The sequence below is a fragment of the Ambystoma mexicanum genome, chromosome 2q, assembly GCF_040938575.1.
Source record: "Ambystoma mexicanum isolate Mex_15411 chromosome 2q, UKY_AmexF1_1, whole genome shotgun sequence".
Classification (NCBI taxonomy): Eukaryota; Metazoa; Chordata; class Amphibia; order Caudata; family Ambystomatidae; genus Ambystoma; species Ambystoma mexicanum.
This window is the reverse complement of record NC_090924.1, coordinates 1,002,357,751-1,002,372,777: the sequence shown is the minus strand read 5'-3', so window position 1 is coordinate 1,002,372,777 and position 15,027 is coordinate 1,002,357,751. Positions and strand designations below refer to the sequence as shown.

Genomic DNA, 15,027 nt, shown 5'->3' with positions numbered 1-15,027 from the left:
ATGCCTTGGACACAGCAACAACACCAGCAGTCCTTTCGTTCATCTGGAGGGAAGTCTAGCAGGTCTACAAAGGGTTTCGGCAGGGGCTCCTCCTTACTCCCAACCCTCCGACTCCTCGTCCCAGGAAGCCAACTGGGGTTGCCCAAAGGCCTTCGGAGGTGGCTGCCGTCCTCGACAAGGTTCCCACGGCAGCGCGCTGACGACCAAGTAGGACTGAACCAGCCAGAATGTCGGGCACCCTGGTGGGAGTCCGGCTGGCGAACTTTGTCAGTGTGTGGGAGATAATCTACACTTATCGATGGGTGCTGGGCGATCTTGCTCACAGACACACGAGTTCCAATGGAAGTGTCCGCGAATACCAATAGTGGCCTGACCGGAACAGCACATACCGCATCTGCTGCTGGAAGTTTGGGCCATGTTAAGAAAAGGGGGGGATGGAGCTAGTTCCAAAGCGGTTCTGGGGCTCCGGAGTTTACTCAAGGTACTTTTTCGTAAGAAAGAAGACCGCGGGCTGGAGGCCCATCCTCGATCTACAATGGCTCAACAAGTACAAAAAGTCCCAGATGGTCACGCTGCAGCATGTGCTCGGCCAGCTGGAGGAGGGGGACTTACGGTCGTTGTTGGATCTAGAGGATGCGTATTTCCACGTCCCCATACACAAAGGAGACCGCAAGTTTCTGTGCTTCTTCGTTCAAGGGAAGAATGACCAGTTCAAGGCTCTTTCCTTCAGACTGAAGTCAACGCCCAGAGTCTTTAAGTGCCTGGCTCTGGTGGCTGCCCATCTACGAGTGCAAGGGATCCACATGTACTCTTACCTGGACAACTGGCTCATCCGGGCCAGGTCAAAGGCCATAGCCATCGACCACACAGCGAAGACCACCCGACTGCTGATGGAACTGGGGTTCTCTGTGAATTATGCAAAGTCCTGCTTGACTCCATCGCAGGAGGCGCTGTTCCTGGGATCCAGGCTCGACGCAGTGTCCTGCCTGGTGTCACCACTGGAGGAGAGGATAGCGGCCATCTTGGGCAAAGTGCAACGGCTGACTGGTGGTCGCCAAGGTGAGGACCATCAAGTCTCTACTCGGCATGATGTCATCATGCATATACCTGATTTGGCTCTGCAGGTTGCGGATGCGCCCTCTACAGGAATTCCTCGATGCCCGTTGGGTCCAGTTGTCCAAAGGCTTCCAGAACAAGATCGCGCTCGACAAGGAGTCTGTCGAGCAATAAGGTGGTGGGGCGTGCACTCAAATATTGCCAGAGGCATGGATTTCCAGAGCCCCCCGTACCAACAGACAGTCTCGACGGACGCTTCACTGCAATGGTGGAGAGACCACACCAGATGTCTTCATTCCAGAGGCCTGTGGCTGCCAGAGGAGTAGACTCTTCAAATCAACGTTCTGGAACTACAGGCAGTGTTTTTGGCCCTCAAGTCGTTTCTGCCGTCCCTCAAGAGGTGAGGGTCTTCATGGACAATACCACCACGATTTTTTACATCCGGAAACGGGGGTACCAGATCCCCAGTGCTCTCCAAGGACGTGCAGGACTTATGGAACTTTGCCGTCGTTCAGGGGGATGTTCCTCATTCCGTTCCACCTGGAAGGAGTAAATAACAGTTGCTGACTCAGCAGGTAGCTGCGCTCTTGCAACGAGTGGGAGATTCGGCAGGATCAAGTCGACAACCTTTTCCTCAAATGGGGCAGTCCCCAGATCGATCTGTTAGCGACAGCGATGAACACCAAGTGCCAGAGGTTCACCAGCAGAGTCCCCCAGCCCAGGAGCATGGTGGACAGTGTCTCATTCCCTTGGGAAGGCCTGTTACTGTATTCATTCCCTCCGTTGCCATTACTACTTCACGTCATCTGTCAACTCGGGTGGTACCGGTGCAGGATGATCCTCGTCACAGCACCGTGACTGAGGCAGATCAGGTACCTGGACCTTCTCAGCATGTCGGCGTCCCCTCCAGTCAAGCTACCAGTGGTTGCGGATCTTCTCGCCAGGGAAGGAGGTGCAATTCTGCACCACGACCCAGGGTCTCTGAACCTAAAGGCCTGGCTCATGCAGCGTTAGAGTTTGGTGTCTACAGTCTTCCAGCAGATTGCAGGGAGGTACTCGCGAAGGCCAGGGCGTTGTCTACTTTGAATTGCTGCAGACACAAATGGAAGCGACTTGGTGCCGGTCGCAGAAGATCAACCCTCTGAGGGTCACGACCCCTCAAGTACTTTTGTATTTACTTTCATTGGCCAAATCGGGACTGGCTACACCATGTCTCCGGGACGGTCTTCACTGTGGTCGCACCGTCTAGTCAAAGATTAATCAAGGGACTTTTTCTGCTCGTTCCCGCCGATGAAGGCTCGGACCACGGCATGGGAACTCAACATGGTGCTGGCTAGGTTCATGGTGCCCCCATTGGAGCCAATGCATTCAGCTCTGCTCAAGTTTCTGTCGTGGAAGACAGCGTTCCTTGTGGCCATCACCTCTGCAAGACCATTCGGTGAATCCATGCCAGACCCCATGCTGGAGAGGGAACAGGTTACTTATCTGTAACTATTGTTCTCCAGCATGGGTCTGGCATGGATTCACATGCCAACCCTCCCGCCTGCCCCTCTGCGGCTCTTCTCTTGGTCCTACTGCCACTTTACGTGCTACCAAATCTGAAGGTGGGTGCAAGGGGAGGGGCTTAGGTAGAGGGCAGTCATTGGCTGGGGGCAGTATGACCCACAGTTCAGTGATTGGTGTGTAGGCGAAAGACAGTTTAGAAACGAAACTGAAACTGTTTTTCTTTTACCCTGGATTCCTAGCTTGATGACTGGGAATATTCATGAGCATGTGAATCCATGCCAGACCCATGCTGGAGAACACCATTTACAGGTAAGTAACTTGTTCCTTACTCACTTTAGTGACTAACGTACTTCTAGTCCACAGTCCCCTTTCCTCCATACGTCTCACCATCCTGCCCCCTAATAAAACTGGTGTCATTAGGCGATGGTAATGTTGAGGCGTCAAAGGGGACTGAGGAGTGGCGCCGGTGTGCGGAGTCAGGGGAGCGCATGCTCCCAGGCTGCGCCTCTCTAAATTTAATGGGGACAATTTTTTTTCTGTTGAAAAAGCTTACGTCCCCTGTCCCTAGCGAGGGACGCCCATGCAGAATGGAGTAAAGGGGACTATGAACTAGTAGTAAGTTAGTGACTGCAGTGAGTAATTTATAATTTTCCAATCCCAAAAGATTGGCGGACTGGTCAGAATGGCATTCTAACCCAACACATTCTTCGATAGCCTGTAGACTATTAGTGGAAGTATCAACTTTTGGGATAATTGTACAACTATCTGTTCAAGACATTAGAATTGTAGCACTTTTTTAAAGTTCTGTTTTTCGAAATGCCTGTATTATCATTATTACTACCACCTTGACACCATCTTCTGCGTCTGCAGTCTCTCTGAATGAAGACTTGAAAGAATACTTGCTTGTTTGCCTATAGTGGTTTTGTAACCTACTTGTCCCATCTGTTTCTGTCCATATTTTGACACCTATATTGGAACCATATCCTAATGTCTTTTTTTCCTCTGAATAGTTCCTCATATGTTCCCATTTCAAAACGGCATAATTTCTGATGAAGTATCTGTATTTTATACTTGGGCATTTTGTGGCAATCCCTGGCAATGGTGCAAATACCTTTTTGTATCTGATGACAGTACTTGACAAGTATGTAATCTTGACGCATACTGGCAGTGGCTTTAAACCATTGGCAAATGCCTTCCTGTTGCTTATGCAACTGCCAAAACTGTTGACTTTGCCAGTGTGTTTGCTTATTCGAGATTAGCTGTCAAGCACACAGACCTCTTCCCTGTTGCTTAAGCAATAGCTCAGAGATGGACAGGCATTACTGGTTCGGTAATTGGTTGGTGCCGGAGTTCTAGGACTGAGCGAATAGAGAAGCTTAATGTTGTTCCCTGGTGCAATGATCTGACTGGTTGTTCCAGAAATCTGGTGTGTGTGTGTGTGTGTGTGTGTGTGTATAGTTATTCGCACCCAGGCTTGATTAGAGGTTGCAGTTTCTCAACTTAAAAATAAAAAAAATAAAATGGCTGACATGGATGTAGGCGGAATTGGGGAGAGCAGGCGATTGCAGGTGAGTGGGGCATGTGTTGGGAGTGGGTGGAGGAGGAGGAGGAGGAGGAAGTTGAAGGGGCTGTGAAGAGAGCGAGGGGCATGCAAAATCTTTTGTCCCTGGAGGAAAGACAGTGGCCTTGCGCTTACGAATCTCGGGAGGTGGGCAATACCCTGAGCTAAAGCTCGTCTTAGAATGGATTGTGTCCTCACAGGTGTTCCTCATCTTATGATCCTTCCAGCTTCAGCTGCTTAGGAAAAATATTTCGACAGGCGGTGCTGTGCCGTCTTCTCGAGTCGATGTCCCTCGAGGGTCTCTGGTCGACTTCATCAGTATAAGTAGCGCATGCATCGCCTGTTGGCTTCAGTTATGTTTTTTTCCGAGCTAATGCTTTGAAGAATTACGGCACGCTTTAGTTCTTTTGTGAACTTAACTAGTTATCTTTGTTTATAAAATGTCTTGCCCGCCGTCTCCATCGCCTTAGATGGACTTCCAGAAGTGCCAAGACTGTGGATCGAAGATGTCGATCACCACCCCCCACTGCATATGTCTGTGGTGTCTTGGTACTGCTCACCGTACCTCATGCTGGCTCCTGTCAGGTGATGACCGAAAAGGCTGTCGGGGAGCTTAACGGTAGATTGGTGTTGGGGGTGGGGAGGTGGCTTTTGAAGTCCCCTTCGAAGAGTTCAAAAAAGACGATGAGTTGAGGGATTTCTTGATGTAAAAAATCGAAACTATCTCGATCGAGAAGTCGATCACGCCATTCTTCTTCGAAGGCCAAGAAACTCCGTCTGGGGTCACTTTTGACCTCCAGTGATTCCTCGGCTGAGGTAATCAAATGTCCAACTAAATCGTACTCCCCAGCAAAATGTGATGTTTCGTAATGAAATGCTCAATCTTCATGAATATAGCCTCCCCCTCCTCCAGGGAAAGATTCATCAGTTCCGATTTCTGGAAGTTAACCCGCAGGCCTGATATCCCGCCAAAGGAGGTTAATGCTATGCAGGCTGGGAGGGACTCTCTCGGATTGTTAAGTGTGAGCAGCATGTCATCGGCGAAGGCCGCTACTTTGTGTTGCCCTCCACCGAATGGGATCCCCTTGATCTCCGCTGACTGGCAGATAGCCAATAGGAGGGTTTCTAGATATATGGCAAATAGCAATGGGGAGAGGGGACACCCCTGTTTCGTCCCCCTCTGGAGCCTAAAAGGTCTGGACACCTCCATTGATCAATATGCGTGATGTGGGATTTTTATAATTAGCGGCAACCAAGTCAATAAAGCCCTCCCCGAGCCCCATCTTCTCCATTACCCGGAATAAGAAAGACCACTCAACCCAGTCAAACACCTTCTCGGCGTCCAGCGCCAAGAGGATCGCCGGGGTTTCCGTCTTACGGGATTTCTCGACCAGGTGAGCCACCCTCCTGATATTATCCGCTGTTTGCCGTCCTACAACAAAACCTGACTGGTCCTGGTGGATCAGAGATGGAAGATGTTTTTCCAGTCGCCGAGCCAGAATCTTAGTAAAGATTTTTGCTTCGGTGTTGATAAGGGCAATAGGGCGATACGAAGTACAGTCCTCCGGGTCTTTCCCTGCCTTATGAATAAGGGTGATCTTAGCCTCCTCCATCGTCTGGGAAATTCCGCCCTCTGAGCTAAATGAATTAAAAAGCTGGGTCAACTGTGGGACCAAAAGGTGGGAGAACGTCTTATAGAAGGAGGCAGGGTAGCCATCGGAGCCCGGCGCCTTATTACGGGGCAGAGCAGCAATAATTGCTCTTACCTCGTCCTCCAGAATGGGACGGCCCAATTCCTCTGCCACTTCCGTAGACACCTGCGGAATTGGTACATTCTCCAAAAAACCTCCCTGTAAGTGAGGGGGAAGGGCCCTCTGAGGAATACAGGGCCTCGTAGAGTTTCACAAATCTCGCCCTTATCTCGTCAGCCCGGGTCAAACGCCTACCACCCTGGTCTTTAAGTGCGGTAATTACCCTCCTCTCCCTTTGCCCCCTCAGAAGCCGAGCTAGCATGGTGCCTGCTTTGTTGGCCTTGCCGTAAAAGGTTTGCCTCATTTTGAGCAGAGCCTCTTCGGCCTTCTTATTTCTCAAAATCCCCACTTGGCCCTCCGCCAGCCTATACGCCCTAAAGGCCCTCCTCGTGGGGGTATTTCGGAGTTGGACTTTGGCAGCCTCCACCTCTCCCTCAAGCTGGGCCTCCAAACCTCTCATCCACCTATTACTTTCCGCCTGAAGGGCGATGAGGTCCCCCCTAAGAGTCACCTTAAAGGCGTCCCACCTAGTGCCCAGACTCGTGTCGGAGGACGTATTACTCCCAAAAAATCCCTGGATCTTGTCTTCCAGCTCACTGCATATCATGGGGTCCCTCAAAAGCCCTCCCGGAAATCTCCAACCCCACACCCCTGGCCTACGTCTCCCCAGCCTCAGGACCATTTCTAACAACCCTGTGATCGGCCACACCCAGGGGGCCCACCTCCACCGCCTCCACCAGACTGGCAGATACCCAGATGTAGTCAATTCATGATTGTGTCCTGTGGACATCGGAGAGGAATGTGAACCCCTCCTCGCTCCCCCGCAGAGACCGCCAAACATCACGGAGGCCAGCCCCTGCCCATCTCTCCCTCAACTGAGGGGCCACTGAACCCCCCACCCCCCCTCACCACCTCTGGAACGGTCTCCAACCCTATCCCAGGCAAGATTAAAGTCCCCCATCAGTACCACTTGGCCCCTAGCAAAATTCTCGATGGTGTTTAGGACGTCCCGTAAGAACTGGTCTTGGCCCACATTTGGCGCATATATTGACCCAATAGTGTAGCTCGAGCCCAATATGGTCCCCATTACCACCACGTATCTCCCATTGGTATCCCGCAGAACTTCCTGGAGCTGAAAATCCGTGCCCCTGTCAAAGGCGAGGGCCACACCCCACCTCTTCGTGGGGCCAGACGCGAAATGGATCAGGGGATAACCCTTGAGTCGCAACCGGGCCTGATCTCGCTTCCTCAAATGGGTCTCCTGCAGGGCCAGCGCATCCGGCTTGTGGGATCGAACGAAATGCTCCAACTTTGTACGCTTGAGGGGAGAATTGAGTCCCCTCACATTATGTGTTTGCCACTTGAAAGTATCAACTAGGCATATTGGCCCATCAGCAGCCTACATTCCGGGGTATCAATAGACCGCCCCGTCAGGGTTCCCCTCCTACTGTCCGACCCGGGGCCTCCCCTCCAGCCCCACTCCTCCCCACAGGACGGCTCTCTAGCTGCCGGGCTCTTAGGGTGACGCTTCCACAACATGTGCTGTAATCACCCACCCCCCCCATCCCACGCCCCCTATTCCACCCCCCTCCCCTGCCCACACCGGGCGCCCCTCTCCTGCCCGCTCTTCTGCCTTCCCAACCCAAACTTGGAAGGCATCCCGCATCCCCCCCCCCAATTATCCAGACTCTCTCGTCCTTGCGTGATCCAAGAAGTGCATCCCCGCCCCCTCCCCGAATCCGCTGATGGCCAATTTCCCACCACCCCCTTTTAAGACTCCATCCAAACCGTATCAGCTGGAACCCCCCGGTCCGGGGACCGTCCCTCCTCTCCTCCCTGGGGGGACTTCTCTCTCCCCTCCTGTGGACGCTTCCGCGTCGTCGTCATCTTTGCGTCGGCACCCACCGTAGACCATACCCACGTTCTGGCTCCGTCTCCTGGAGCAGACCGGACACTCCCAGTTTCCCCCTCCATGTCCCCAAGGTCCAGGTGGATAATGTTCGCCGCCTCCTGTACACTGGTGGCCCTTCTTTGGGCACCCTCCCATTCAAACACCAACCCAAACGGGAAGGTCCACTTGTACTTAACACTCTTCCTCGAAAGAACTCTAAGAACAGGGCGCATTGCCCTCCTTTTCGCCAATGTACTGTTAGCCAAATCTTGAAACAGAGAAATCTCCTGGCCCTTATATTGCAATGGTTCGCGAAGCCTTGCCGCCCGTAGAACTGCCTCTTTTTGTGCGTACCGTGCGAAAGCAGCCAAAATGTCTCGTGGCTTAGAGCCAGGGCCGCGGAGAGGCCGGCCCACCCTATGTACCCTGTCCAGCTCTATAGCCTCAGGGTCTTCTCCTCCCAGCAGGTCCATAAAAATTCTCTGCACTACTCCCTTCAAGTCCCTATCCGTTACTGACTCTGGAAGGAGTTTCACTCTTATATTGACCCGTCTCGACCTATTTTCCAAGTCCTCCAGTTGGGTTTCTAAATTGTGGGTCGCTAGGTCCAGGCGATCGATCGCTTCCCTGTTGGCCGTGCCATCTCTTTCCAATTCCTGCAGGCCCCTTTCCAGTATGTCAGTTCTCTCAACTAACTGAGCTACCTCCTGTTTCAGCTCCCCGAGGGCCATATTTAATTCCGACCTCAGCAACTGGAACTGATCTTGGAAGGCTTTAGCGAGAGTTTCTCCTAGGGCATGCATCTCACCCTTGAGGTCCCCCCTTGTCAGGGGCTCCCGGTCTTCAGCCTCTCCGGGTACCTTGGACGCCTCGTGGCGCTCAGTGTCTTCTCCACCGCTGCCTTTGACTTCCATTGCTGCTGACCACAAGGAGGGAAGGGTGCTCAGATGGTCTCCCTCTCTCTGTCCGGTGCGCGGCGCTCTACCCCTGGATCTCGAGGGCATTAGGTCTCTCTTGGGGGCCCGAAAGACCCAGGAATTGGGACAAGCAGGACAGCACCCCTCAGCTCGCCCACCACTCCTCAACCGGACGCTGCGAGGGGCCGCTCACCACCTCAGACCACACGGAGAGGGGCAACCACAGATCGTGATGCCAGGGAGGTCCCACCTTCCCTATTGCAGCTATCACCAACTTTGGGATGGGGGAGAGGCCCAGTCAATAAGCAGCCCCCCCCCGGGGCCTCCCAACTCCAGGACCGAGCCTCCGCCCCGCAGATCCGATCCGGCCGGGGGGGCTGCCTCCTGTCCTCGCCCCCTGCCCGGGGACTTGTCCGCTCCTCACCTCCTTGTCGTGGGCCGGGAGGCCCCTTCCCGCTCCTCAGGGAGCCGCCACGCAGCCAGTTCACCGGCGGCTTCCTCCGCGCCCGATCCGGGGGCGCGGCTCCAGCAGGACCGCCCGCTTCCTCCGCTCGGAGCCCCGGCCCTCCGCTTCGGGGAGTCGGACTACCCCTCCAAATGCAGCCGTTGCCGGGCCCGTCCCCCTCCGCGGCCCCTATGTCCTCCGCGAGCGCCTCTCTCCGCGGGCTGATGCACCTGCCAGCAGCCTGCCTGAGCAGGCCTCCGTCACCGCGGTCGAAACTCCGGGTCTGCGGCACCCGAAGATCCGCTTCGCCTGGCCGCCTGGGCTCCCAGAGCCGCACACTTCCTCCACTGCTGCGAGGTGCCCTCAGGGGGTGGTGGATCCCTGGTGAAGGTCTCGAGGTGCGGGAGCCGCCGTCGGCACGTCTAGTTGCTGCCGGCAGCCATCTTGAATCCTGCTCTTCTTTTCATTACGGGATGTTTACCACTTGGATTCCGGTCATATTTCAGCATTGCTCTATTTCACTAAATACGTTCTCCGTGCAACTGCAAGTTATTGGTATTTTGCCTTTACTTTTTCATTTTAATTGTGCTATTTTTGCTTGTCAGATCTGCTAACAGGCACTCAAAATGTCTTAAATTTTCTTGTTTTATAGGGACCCCCCACGTATTACTTTTAATTTCAATACCTGTTAAGCCGTTTACTCTTGGAAAAGTTTTTTCGCATTTCATGCTTTTTATGGATTTCTACCCATCCTTTGACTTATTTTCAATTCATTGCGCAATTATTTCCATTAGCACGAGATTTGCAGATTGACCAAGATTAAGGTACCCCTATACAATTTGGGCTTTACCCATGTACTTTTTAGCTGATCACCATTGCCACCCTTTTTCCTCAATGTTTATTTTTCTATTTCTCTTTATTAACCTGATATCCTTTAACAAACAATGCCGCACTCCATTAGTAATATGCTTTTTACCTTATGTTTAATTCAAATGTATTTTCTGTTAACTTTCTATTCAATTGCTATGGCATTGTGGTTATGATTTTAATTTGGTTGGTACACACTACCTGCTCCATGTGTTTTGGGTCTGGGTTTTTGTTCTACTTTTATTATTGATTTTGGATTTGTGTAATAATTATTTTTATCAAAATTATGTCCAAGCAGCCTCAGTAGAAGAGCATGAAGCTCAAAACACGTGTCAGGCTGCAACGTTGTTGATTAAAATCACTCCATATAATCAGCAAATTGTGTTTTCTATTTGATATTGTGTGTGCAGTGTGAGAGCAAACCCAGTCTTCCCGAACCTTCAGATAAGACACCATTTAGGTTACAATATGGCACCCCTAATGTGCCAGATGAATTGATCCGAGTCTAGATTAAAAGACTTATAGGACAAGCGTCAGTCAGCTAGTGGGTAAAATACATCTCCGGAGTCAGAATTTTGGCAAACCTGATCCTACTGAACATGCGGACTCCTCCTATAGGAAACTAATGAGTAAGGTTATAAAGTTTTTAGGTTGGAGCAGGCCTACTCCTTTTCAGCAGGATGACATGGCAGATATCTTGGATCAGGGTCCCCAAAAAGATCCAATTTTGCCATTTCACACTGCACTACAAAAAATGGGCTCTGCAAATTGAGAGACACCAGAGACTGCGGCTGCAGTGCATACAAATGTAGCAAAAACAATTAGACCATCCAGCAGCGACCCAGAGTATCTCACTGAACATCCAACACCAGAATGTTTGGTGGGTCAGGCTGCTACATCTACCAAGCAGTCATCCATCCCTCCTGATAAGTATGATAAGAAAGTGGATGCCTGGGCGTGAAAGAGATTTACTGCTCGCAGGATGGCATCAAAGTAAACTACTGTAACTTGTACCTTGTCAAGGTTTACGTTTACCCTGTTGGACTGCGTAGCTATGGCAGCTGACCAAATCCCAGAAGGAGAGGAAAGAGACGGCTTCCTGGTAATCGAGGATGGTAAGGCGGCAAGGGGTGAATGTCTCCAGTCAGGTCTGGATACTGCAGACCGCATCAGCAGATCCATGGCAACCAGCAGAGTTGGGCTGGTTTGCATGGTTGCAGAAGTCCGGGTTTGCGGCAGATGTGCAAGCTAGACTACTCATCATGCCCTTTGACGGCTCTAGGCTGTTAGGCAGCAAGGCGGATGAGAGTTTGGAAAAGCTGCAGACCTCAAAGGCGGCGGCTAAATCCCTTAGCACTGCCATTAGACAGCCTCAACACCCCTACTCTTTTTCTTCTTCCTGCAGGGATAAGTACTTTAGGTGCTAAGCCAACCCAAGCAGCAGCAGTTTTACCATCAACCACCGCTTCAGCCACCTCAAAACTCCAGAGTCCATAACGCCGGGGAATCTCCCCCCGACGCCCTCCAAAACCGCCAACACTCGACAGCTGCCTCGACGCGGCAGGTCATGTTAATCTGGACTCCTGGCAGTGTTGCCTCATAACTCGGGCACCCGCTCACCTTGTCCAAAGGCTCCTCGATGCGCATCCGAACTCCTGGATGCGCTACATCACCAGCCTGGCACCCGTTCACCATGTCAGCACGACGCCTCTCGCGTGCTCAATTTCCGCCAGACACAAACCAGCAATTGGCCCTCCTGGGCTTACATTCCCACCACTCATGCGCTGCCTCCATTTCCAGCTGTAACTCTTTCCAAGCTGATCCTGAACACCATCGGAGCCGGGAGCAACAGGGCCTGGGGCGTAAGGACCTCACAGCTAGGGCACAAAAGGTACTCCTTGGAGCGGGGTAAAAGTGCACCTAGGCTGGTGCACTCACCCAGGCGCTGCACACCGACCTGTGCGCCGAACACTACCCACAGCACCACCCGGTGAGTGGGGTCCGGCGGCCCTTGGAGCGAAAAGCTCGAACTTGCCTACACACCGACCAGTGTGCCGACTAGGCTCCCCAATTCAGCACCACCTGGCTTGCCAAAAAGGATGAGCAGCCCAGTTAAAAGTACTCCAGACCCTTGCCTGCTGACATCTTGATACTGGGACATGGATTCACTGGAGGGCAATGTTTCCTGGCTCTGGGCTGTCCCCTCCACAACAGGATCCCATCCTCGTCACCAGTGTAATATCTTGGTACCTGAAGCAACACCCGGACCAGCAGGTAAGATATAAGTAGGTTTATTGTAGTATAGTTGCCAGGAACAAACATTGGCATGTCCCCTCAAGCCAGCATAACTCAACTGTAAATATTCGAACCTAGCTTCAGAGCATAACATCCCAACACTCCACTCACTCTGACATCACGACATTCCATGTAACAGTGATGTCACCACCTAACCTCAGATACACATTACAACATAAATCCCATGTGTCTGGCCACCGGACTTGGAGCTGAAACCCAATGCCCACATTGCAGTACAGTAGCTGTTTCCTTTTGATGCCCATCAGATACTCGCTGTAGTGGTGTGTCTCTGTCCTATCCCAGCCAGTCATTCGAGCGGGGGACTGGGAGGACAGCGTCTCCCATCGCCATTCCGTAGTGGCGTTCCCTAACAGTGGTGCAGGATGGCAGCATACAAGCCCCGAAAGCAGCCCCAGGTTCCCGACTGGCAACAATAATTGTTCTGGTCAACATGGGTACACGTGGCCTGGGGTGTCAATGGGTCTAAAAATACCTCTACCCAGCTCCGCTTATACATAGAACGAAGAGAAAAAGGAACCCGGAGCCCGCTTCCCTAAAAGGACCTGTGGAAAGTCACTGCATGTAGATGCCTTTCAAGGAGAAGGCGGCTTGGGGGGCGGGTGCGAGGCTGAGGTGATGTCAACTCCGACAAAGTAAATTTGAACTTTATTACCGGTTACGAACTGATGGCTGCAGAATATGCATCTTTTAGACATGGCCTTGGCCTTGAACGTGGCATTTAAATCCGACATCCTCTGAAGCTGCTGTGGAGTTCAGTGCTACACGAAAGCTCGTCCAACCCAAACCGAATACACTTGTGCATTTATGCAGTTTAACTAAAGGGAATCTGGAGGTTCTAAACTTCCAAGAACTGACTTTATGTAAACTCTACGAATTTCAGAAACTATCACCTTGAAATTCTGTGTTGGGGGCATGGCCTTTTTAATGGCACATTATGCTAACAAAAAATGCGATTTGAAAAAAAGTACACATTGTTAATAATGCCATCGACTGCATGCTGGATGTATTTGTCAGTGAAAATTAGTTAAATTCGGACCATACAGAAATAGAGGGGCAAGTTTGCATCAAGTGACCTAAGGCCTTGCAGTTCTGGCTCTACTCCCAAGGTTCCCCCACAGCATACTACAACCCATCATTTTGGGCTAAATGGATTTTGAAGTCTGGCAAATACTTATCGCTCTTCAGGATAAGCATCAATAGATGCTAAAATGCCTACTCAGCCGCCCACCTCTACAAAACAAGAGTGATTGCACTCGTAAAGTTGACACTGACACATTTCAGAGATATACCTCCTTTGTGGCAACGTGGGCCAAGGGAAAGAAATACTCTCAAAAGGGCTGTTAATGTGAAACAGTAGCCACCCAAACAGCAAAGTCCACCAGTCCAAAATAAAGGAATAGCAAATCAACATCCTATGAAAAAATATATACTTTAAACGTAATATATGCAATTATAACAAAATACAAACACCTACTACTGTAGAAAGGACACAGATTATGCAAAGATAGTAAGCTGGGTAATGTGACGGGGAGAAAGGCAGATAAAAACCACATTTTCTTTTTGGATTGGTCTATTAGGAGCCACCTATAAGCTGAAACTATTTGCATTCGAGTGCAGACTGGAAGAAATGGCATATGAGGAGGGACAGAAAGCTTGAACGTGGTGTTGGGTTATTTGCCCCCCATTGACTTCCCTTGCCAATACCTGTGGCCATTCCCACTCAGTCCATGCCCATCCCCGCCCAAAGCACTACCTCATGGTAATACTGTCAGCTCGCTTTAATCGAGTCTTCCCGTCAAACTTTGCATTTGAAGAGCCTGCTAGTGCTTTATTATTATTTTTAAGCTGTCATCTGAGAGTCAATGAGTTAATTGGAGATGCTAACAGCTACTAGTGTCATTAAAATGTCTACCAGCTCTGCCTTCAGCTACCCCATTTGTGTCCTTCACTGAAGTCATGTTAAAAACAAGCATTGGAAAATCAACCGTTTTGGCTTGTGTAGAAGTATTGGGCATTTGCCAGGCACAATTAGATGTCCAGGTACTCTCACCATTTTGTACCTGTTACCATCAATGGCCTGTCATTACCAGTACGGCAGTGCTTGGCTAGTGCATATTCCATGCCTACACAAAAGGCCAAACTCTTGGCATTGCCAATGTTTATTTTATAAAGTTGAGAATCATAAATGAGAGGTTTTGAATTGCATTGCAGGGTACTAAGTTTTTTAAAAACATTTTGTCCATCACAGCTTCAGTCCCATTTAATTCCTGGATTGAATTTGAATGCCCTGGGTTTATTTCCACCATCTTCATCCTCCTCCGGCGTTCCACCTCCCTCGTTGGGTGTTACTTCAGCTTCACCTTCATATCCGCCTTTTGGGGTAAGATGTTTTAATTAATTTTCTGAGAATATCTTCGTTTACTACAATTATTATTTTAGATGGAGCCTGTTGTAAGGAAAATGTATTGACTTTCAAGATTTTAGTCTGCTTTATAACGGTTTCATATAAGCCCTTTAGGGCCATTTTTGTTGGTTCCTTGAGTTGATGAACCCTATTAATTTTTCAGGTCCTAGTTGCTGTTTTTTATGCCAACACCTGAAAGTGTTTAGCGTTCTACCTAGTACAGGGAAACTATTGTATGTTTGTCTGAACTAACATATAGAGAAAACCTATGTAGGTGTGATTTGCAACTGTTCTCTAGATTTCACTGTTCACC

The 15,027-nt window shown here is 50.6% G+C and overlaps 1 protein-coding gene across 2 annotated transcripts in view; it reads left to right on the top strand.

The window, feature by feature from the left end:
* Positions 1 to 15,027, top strand: part of IGF2BP3 (insulin like growth factor 2 mRNA binding protein 3) — a 1,445,925-nt gene that overhangs the window by 880,521 nt on the left and 550,377 nt on the right. For both annotated transcript variants that reach the window (XM_069648320.1, XM_069648321.1), the window contains one exon: positions 14,559 to 14,690. In XM_069648320.1, coding sequence (XP_069504421.1) covers positions 14,559 to 14,690 — 132 coding nt within the window. The remainder of the gene's footprint in view (positions 1 to 14,558; positions 14,691 to 15,027) is intronic.